The sequence below is a fragment of the Emys orbicularis genome, chromosome 20 (assembly GCF_028017835.1).
Source record: "Emys orbicularis isolate rEmyOrb1 chromosome 20, rEmyOrb1.hap1, whole genome shotgun sequence".
In the NCBI taxonomy this organism is placed as follows: domain Eukaryota; kingdom Metazoa; phylum Chordata; order Testudines; family Emydidae; genus Emys; species Emys orbicularis.
This window is the reverse complement of record NC_088702.1, coordinates 14,517,001-14,525,779: the sequence shown is the minus strand read 5'-3', so window position 1 is coordinate 14,525,779 and position 8,779 is coordinate 14,517,001. Positions and strand designations below refer to the sequence as shown.

Sequence of the window (8,779 nt, the reverse complement as noted above, 5' to 3'; positions counted from 1 at the left end):
GGCGCTGTTACAATAGTTTTGCCAATTCTGTTAACTGAATGTATAGGAGATCTTGAAGAATGCTGTGTGGTAGTTGTGGTGCATTTTCTTTCTGTCCTCAGTAAAGTGGGTTCTTTCTGCTGCAGTCTCTCTGATGGACTATAATTTCTACGGAACAGCTGCTGCCTACATCTTGTAACTGCAAAAATTAACAAGATCACCCCATGATACCCAAACCTTGCACTTTGTTTCACTCTGTGAAATCTTGCACTATACAAACCTGGACTTCATAAAAGCTAGTACATTGCAACCTGGACCTTCTCAAAGACATTTCTTTCCCAAACTTTCAGCACATAAATTGTGAGCTTGGGGGGGGGGGGGCAGATTACATATCTTTCACTTCTCTGTGAAGTGACATGCACATCTGTAGCACTGTAGAAACCATAGGCGCTGACTCTGTGTGTTCTCCAGGGCTAATGGTACTTTTCAGCATGCCTGTGCAAAGGAGAGGAATTGCCAGTGGGTGGCTGCTGCTCCACGGGGGGCGGGGCACAAGACGGGCAGGGAGCAGGGTCCTGGCAGCTGAGAGCGGGCCCACAGTGAGCGGGATGTTTCCTCAGCTGGAGGCATCAAGACCATCTCCAGTGAGGACAGTGACCTCTGCCCCCCCCCCCCCCCACATGAGCACTGGCTATCTACAGCCCTTTATTTTCATTTTTTACCAATTTTCACCCTTTTTAAAAGAATTGTAATAAACACTGATAAATTCCTGGGAAATATTAAACAAAATAAAAACCTAAAATGCAGGGCCTGACTCAGGGCCGACTTTAGGCACTGCGGGGTCCGATTCGAAAGAGCTGCTGCCGAAGACAGCGGCGGGACTTCGGCAGCAGCTCAATTGGCTGCTGGTGCCTTCGGCGGCACATCAGCGGAGGGTCCTTAGGGACGTTGCAGGGCCCTCTTAGGGGCACGGGGCCCGATTCGGGGGAATCAGATGAATCGCCCTAAAGCCAGCCCTGGCCTGACTTATACACTCAGTGCATAGCAGCATGCGGCCCATAGGTAAACTGAGGGAACTCGTAAAAAGAATATTTCCCAAATTCCCACCCAAATATATAATTGACTCTACAGCAATAAGCCGGCAATCCCGCTCCCAGACCGAAGTGATTAGCGTGGGCACCCTCTCCCCCAGAAGAAATGGACAGCGGGTGCCGCAGACTTAGAGGGGTTCAGGGAGGGAGGCCGGGTGTCACTGCAGACAGCTCAGTGGAGACCTCTGCTCAGTGCACAGCTGGGGTCATAAAAGCTAACAAGTCGATAAAGACAAGTGCAAAGTCCGACACTTAGGCAGGAAAAATCAAATGCGCGACTACAAAATGGGGAATAACTGGCTAGGGGTTCGTACCGCTGAAGAGGGTCTGGGGGTGACAGTACATTGAATATGAGTCAACAATGTGATGCAGCTGCGAAAAAGGCTAATTCCTTTCTAGAGTGTAATAACAGGCGTATCTTAGGGAAAACATGGGAGGTCATTGTCCCGCTCTGCTCGGCCCTGGTGAGGCCTCAATTGGAGTACTACATCCAACTCTGGGTGTTGTCAGTTGGTGTGCATGTGTGTGCTCTCTCCGCATGCTGTGCCAGCCCTGCACTGATAGCCGACCCAGCAGACCTCCATAGCACTACCCAGAAAGACCACAGGTGTGGTTCAGTGGCGAAGGCGCTTGGCCAGGTTTATTGGCCTCAGGACACAGTACTAGCTTCCCGGATCAGTGTCCACAGCTACACTAACACACGAGTGCCCAGTGGCAAGGAATGGCTCAGTCAGCAGCGGGACTTTCTGTGGCTCCCTAGGCCAGACCAAGGGGAAAGGTGAGGTACCCTGACACTTATACACTGAGAAAAAACAACTTATGTACCACCTCACGTGTTCCATGACAGCAGCTTGTTACCGCCCCTGGTACCTTGCTCCAGGTGTCTCGGGCAAAACATCCCTGTCCATCACTTCTGTCCAACCCTCCTAGCTTATGCTAGGTCAGGATGTCCCGGGCTAATCGTGTGGAGTGTGTTCACACACATACCCAGTATCTGCTGCTTCTCAGGAGTGCCTGTGTGCCAGCCACACTCACAGTCCCTTTGCCAAGGTGTGTACCACACAGTGAACTTGTAAATATCTGCTGGAATCCATGGCCTGACTTTGGTTCACAGCCTCTGGTTCAGGCCTCAGGCCCTGGCCCCAGGCCCCAGGCCTTGCCCCAGGGCCCATGCTCCAGGCTCACTCTCTCTACTACCCTGGGCACTGCACTGTAGGAAAGATGTGAACAAATTGGAGCGAGTCCCGAGGAGAGCGACAGAAATGCTCAGAGGTTTAGAAAACCTGTCCTCTAAGGAAAGGGTGAGAACACTTGCAAAAGCAGTGGTTTTCAACGTGTGGTCCATGGACGCCTGGGGGGCTGCAGACTATGTCTAAGATTTCTAAAGGGGTCTGCACCTCCATTTGAAATTGTTTAGGGGTCTGCAAATGAAAAAAGGTTGAAAACCACTGATCTAGAGAAAATAAGACCAAGAGGGGACTTGGTAACAGTCTTCAAATAAGTTACAGGCTGTTATAAAGAAGAGGGGGATCAATTGTTCTCTATGTCCACTGAAGGCAGGACAAGCAGGAATGGGCTTAATTTGCAGCAAGGGAGATTTAGGGTAGTTATTAGGAAAAACTTTCTAACTCTAATGGGAATAAAGCTCTGGAACAGGCTTCCAAGGGAAGTTGTGGAAGCCCCATCACTGGAGGATTTTAAGAGCAGGTTGGACAAACACCTGTCAGGTCTCTTTCTATAATATATAACTAAACTATTGTTGTATGTAAAGTAAATAAGGTTTTTAAAATGTTTAAGAAGCTTCATTTAAAATTAAATTAAAATACAGAGCCCCTCGGACTGGTGGCCAGGACCCGGGCAGTGTGAGTGCCACTGAAAATCAGCTCGCGTGCCACCTTTGGTACGCATGCCATAGGTTGCCTACCCCTGGTTTATAAAATAACAAATGGGCTCAGGCGTTCACCCTGTCCTGTCGTACACGTATAAAATTTGCAGATGATATCAAGCTGGGAGGCGTTGCAAGTGCTTTGGAGGATAGGATTAAAATTCAAAATGATCTGGACAAACTAGAGAAATGGTCTGAAGTAAATAGGATGAAATTCAATTAGGACAAATGCAAAATACTCTATTTGGGAAGGAACGATCAGTTGCACACATACAAAATGGGAAATGACTGCCTAGAAGGGAGTACTGCGGAAAGGGATCTGTGGTCATAGTGGATCACAAGCTAAATATGAGTCAACAGTGTAACGCCGTTGCAAAAAAAGCGAACATCATTCTGGGGTCTATCAGCAGGAGTGTTGTAAGCAAGACACAAGAAGTAATATTTTTGCTCTATTCCATGCTGATTAGGCCTTAACTGGAGTATTGTGTCCAGTTCTGGGTGCCACATTTCAGCAAATATGTGGATAAATTGGAGAAAGTTCAGAGAAGAGCAACAAACATGATTAAAGGTCTGGAAAACATGATCTATGAAGGAAGATTGAAAAAATTAGGTTTGTTTAGTCTGGAGAAGAGAAGACTCAGAGGGGACAGTTTTCAAGTACATAAAAGGTTGTTACAAGGAGAAGGGAGAAATATTGCTCTCTTTAATCTCTGAGGACAGGAAAGCAATGGGCTTAAATTGCACCAAGGGAGGTTTAGGTTGGACATTATGAACAACTTCCTAACTGTCAGGGTGGTTAGGCACTGGAACAAATTGCCCAGGGAGGCTGTGGAATCTCCATCACTGGGGATTTTTAAGAGCAGGTTGGACAAACACCTGTCAGGGATGGTCTAGATAATACTTCGTCCTGCCATGGATGCAGGGGACTGCACTAGAAGAACTCTTGAGGTCCCTTCCTGTCCTATGATTCTATGATTAACTATTCTAACTCTGGCTTTTTTTGTTATCCATTGAAATGTCAGTGCCTCTTTGAATCTGGCTATGTTCTTGGCCTCAGCGACATCATGTGGCAATGAGTTCCACAGGCTAATCACACATTGTGTGAAACAAGTCTTTTCATGGGTCATTTCTGAGTTTGCCACCTTTAAGTGTCCCCTGGTTCTAGTGATACAGGACAGGGAGAACAGAAACTCCCCATCTGCTGCCTCGATCCCAGATGTTGTTTTACAGACTGTTATCATGTCTCCTCTTGCCCTTCTCCTTTTTAGAGAGAACAATCCCAGTCTTCTGAGTCTCTCCCCATAGGGGATATTTTCCAGACCTTGGATGGTTCTCATCACCATTCAGACACAATGCTGTGAAGCTGAGAAGTACCAAGTGCTCTCACAAAAGAACAAGTCTCATGGCACAGCTGGCTAAGATCTCACCATCTTTAGGAAACTTCTCCTTTGAGCAGGCCTTTCCACTATAAGTAACACCCATAATATGAACACCCGGTTCCTTCCCCAACCCCCCACCAGCTCCATGCCCCCCAAAATCACCCACCTCGGCAGAGGGGGAAGCACCAGAGACCCCATGAAATCTAGTGGAGACTTCACTATTGATGTTGACTTCATGTGGAAGGCAGCTAGATACTAGGGTGATGGATAACAGTACACAACTGAGATAGATAGATAGATAGATAGATAGATAGATAGATAGATAGATAGATAGATAGATAGATAGATAGATAGATAGATAGATAGAGGGTGTGTGGGGGGATAGATAGATAGATAGATAGATAGATAGATAGATAGATAGATAGATAGATAGATAGATAGAAGGGCGATGGCTGAGTATGAAAATAGATAGATGTGGAGCTAAGCCCCTCACCACTTCCTCTGACACCTTTCCCTGTGTCCAGGATCTGACATTCCCAGGATCCCCGCACCCAAGGGCCTGCTTGTAACCCAGCAGCTGGACCGGCCTCCCCGGCACCAATATTGACACAAGGCAGTGGGTGCCTGTAACGATGCTGCCTTTGATGGGACATTACTGAGAGTATCAATTCAGGACAAATTGCTTAGAGCAGGGCAGTTACAGCCCAAGGCTGGGTTTCCTTCGCTACTAAGGCACAGCAAACCAGCCCAACAGAGAGGACTTCGCTTTTACCCCACTGGCTAACCAGAAGTCATACAAGCAATTCCCTCAGACACTCCAGTTTCCCAGTATCACCACCAGAGCCACTCATTATGGGGATGAATGGTTATGAAAACCAATACCCCAGTAAAAGAAAAAAGGTTCTCCTGATCCCAAAGGACCAAGCCCCAGACCCAGGTCAATATACAAATCAGATCTTACCCACAAATCACGCTGTTGCCAATCCTTCAGAATCTAAAATCTAAAGGTTTATTCATAAAAAGAAAAAGATATAGATGAGAGCTAGAATTGGTTAAATGGAATAATTACAAACAGTAATGGGAAAGTTCTTGGTTCATGCTTGTAGCACTGATAGATTCAACTGCAGGTTCAAATCAAGTCTCTGGAACATCCCCAGCTGGGATGGGTCCTCAGTCCTTTGTTCAGAGCTTCAATTTGTAGCAAAGTCCCTCCAGAGGTCAGAAGCAGGATTGAAGACAAGATGGAGGAGATGCAGCAGCCTTTTATAGTCTCTTGCCATGTTGTCTCTGCTTTCTTCATCCCAAAGACAAGCTATCCAGCACATGGCATGGAAAAACCTTAGAGTTCTGTCCATAGGCATGTCTCTTCATGCCTTCATCGAATCATAGAATCTCAGGGTTGGAAGGGACCTCATGCGGTCATCTAGTCCAACCCCCTGCTCAAAGTAGGACCAATTCCCAACTAAATCATCCCAGCCAGGGCTTTGTCAAGCCTGACCTTAAAAACCTACAAGGAAGGAGATTCCACCACCTCCCTAGGTAACCCATTCCAGTGCTTCACCACCCTCCTAGTGAAAAAGTTTTTCCTCATATCCAACCTAAACCTCCCCAACTGCAACTTGAGACCATTACTCCTTGTTCTGTCATCTGGTACCACTGAGAACAGTCTAGATCCATCCTCGTTGGAACCCCCTTTCAGGTAGTTGAAAGCAGCTATCAAATCCCCCCTCATTCTTCTCTTCTGGAGACTAAAACAATACCAGTTCCTTCAGCCTCTCCTCATAAGTCATGTGCTCCAGCCCCCTAATCAATGTTGTTGCCCTCTGCTGGACTCTTTCCAATTTTTCCACATCCTTCTTGTAGTGTGGGGCCCAAAACTGGACACAGTACTCCAGATGAGGCCTCACCAATGTCGAATAGAGGGGAATGATCAGATCCCTCGATCTGCTGGCAATGCCCCTACTTATACAGCCCAAAATGCAGTTAGCCTTCTTGGCAACAAGGGGACACTGTCGACTCATATCCAGCTTCTCGTCCACTGTAACCCCTAGGTCCCTTTCTGCAGAACTGCTGCCTAGCCATTCGGTCCCTAGTCTGTAGCAGTGCATGGGATTCTTCCGTCCTAAGTGCAGGACTCTGCACTTGTCCTTGTTGAACCCCATCAGATTTCTTTTGGCCCAATCCTCTAATTTGTCTAGGTCCCTCTGTATCCTATCCCTACCCTCCAGTGTTAGTGTCATCTGCAAACTTGCTGAGGGTGCAATCCACGCCATCCTCTAGATCATTAATGAAGATATTGAACAAAACTGGCCCCAGGACCGACCCTTGGGGCACTCCGCTTGATATCGGCTGCCAACTAGACATGGAGCCATTGATCACTACCCGTTGAGCCCGACGATCTAGACAGCTTTCTATCCACCTTATAGTCCATTCATCCAGCCCTTACTTCTTTGACTTACCGGCAAGAATACTGTGGGAGATCGTATCAAAAGCTTTGCTAAAGTCAAGGAATAACACATCCACTGCTTTCCCCTCATCCACAGACCCAGTTATCTCCTCATAGAAGGCAATTAGGTTATTCAGGCATGACTTGCCCTTGGTGAATCCATGCTGACTGTTCCTGATCACTTTCCTCTCCTCTAAGTGCTTCAGAATTGATTCCTTGAGGACCTGCTCCATGATTTTTCCAGGGACTGAGGTGAGGCTGACTGGCCTGTAGTTCCCCAGATCCTCCTTCTTCCCTTTTTTAAAGATGGGCACTACATTAGCCTTTTTCCAGTCATCCGGGACCTCCCCCGATCGCCATGAGTTTTCAAAGATAATGGCTAATGGCTCTGCAATCACATCCGCTAACTCCTTTAGCACCCTCGGATGCAGCGCATCCGGCCCCATGGACTTGTGCTCGTCCAGCTTTTCTAAATAGTCCCGAACCACTTCTTTCTCCACAGAGGGCTGGTCACCTCCTCCCCATGCTGTGCTGCCCAGTGCAGCAGTCAGGGAGCTGACCTTGTTCGTGAAGACAGAGGCAAAAAAAGCATTGAGTACATTAGCTTTTTCCACATCCTCTGTCACTAGGTTGCCTCCCTCATTCAGTAAGGGGCCCACACTTTCCTTGACTTTCTTCTTGTTGCTAACATACCTGAAGAAACCCTTCTTGTTACTCTTAACATCTCTTGCTAGCTGCAACTCCAAGTGTGATTTGGCCTTCCTGATTTCACTCCTGAATGCCTGAGCAATATTTTTATACTCCTCCCTGGTCATTTGTCCAATCTTCAACTTCTTGTAAGCTTCTTTTTTGTGTTTAAGATCAGCAAGGATTTCACTGTTAAGCCAAGCTGGTCACCTGCCATATTTACTATTCTTTCTACACATCGGGATGGTTTGTTCCTGCAACCTCAATAAGGATTCTTTAAAATACAGCCAGCTCTCCTGGACTCCTTTCCCCCTCATGTTATTCTCCCAGGGGATCCTGCCCATCAGTTCCCTGAGGGCGTCAAAGTCTGCTTTTCTGAAGTCCAGGGTCCGTATTCTGCTGCTCTCCTTTCTTCCTTGTGTCAGTATCCTGAACTCGACCATGAGGTCACTGCCTCCCAGGTTCCCATCCACTTTTGCTTCCCCTACTAATTCTTCCCTGTTTGTGAGCAGCAGGTCAAGAAGAGCTCTGCCCCTAGTTGGTTCCTCCAGCACTTGCACCAGGAAATTTTCCCCTACACTTTCCAAAATCTTCCTGGATTGTCTGTGCACCGCTGTATTGCTCTCCCAGCAGATATCAGGGTGATTAAAGTCTCCCATGAGAACTAGGGCCTGCGATCTAGTAACTTCTGTTATTTGCCGGAAGAAAGCCTCATCCACCTCATCCCCCTGGTCTGGTGGTCTATAGCAGACTCCAACCACGACATCACCCTTGTTGCTCACACTTCTAAACTTAATCCAGAGACTCTCAGGTTTTCTGCAGTTTCATACCGGAGCTCTGAGCAGTCCTACTGCTCTCTTACATACAATGCAACTCCCCAGGACCGGCTCCAGGGTTTTTGCTGCCCCGAGTGGCGGGGGGGGGGGGGGAAGCCGCGATCGCAATGGCGATCGGCGGCACTCCAGCGGCAGCTCCACTGCGCCGCTTTCTTCTTCGGCGGGAATTCGGCGGCAGGTGCTTCCCTCCGAGAGGGACCCGCCACCGAATTGCCGCCGAACAGCCCGACGTGCCGCCCCTTCCCCTTGGCGCCCCAAGCCACCTGCTTGCTGGGCAGGTGCCTGGAGCCAGCCCTGCAATTCCCCTACCTTTTATGCCCTGCCTGTCCTTCCTGAACAGTTTATTTCCATCCATGACAGTGCTCCAGTCATGTGAGTTATCCCACCAAGTCTCTGTTATTCCAATCACTTCATAATTCCTTGACTGTGCCGGGACTTCCAGTTCTCCCTGCTTGTTTCCCAGGCTTCTTGCATTT

The 8,779-nt window shown here is 48.0% G+C and overlaps 1 protein-coding gene across 1 annotated transcript in view; it reads right to left on the bottom strand.

Moving 5' to 3' along the window:
- FCGBP (Fc gamma binding protein) overlaps nucleotides 1-8,779 on the bottom strand; it is a 213,687-nt gene that overhangs the window by 112,157 nt on the left and 92,751 nt on the right. The window contains exon 19 of the mRNA XM_065420358.1: nucleotides 234-243. Coding sequence (XP_065276430.1) covers nucleotides 234-243 — 10 coding nt within the window. The remainder of the gene's footprint in view (nucleotides 1-233; nucleotides 244-8,779) is intronic.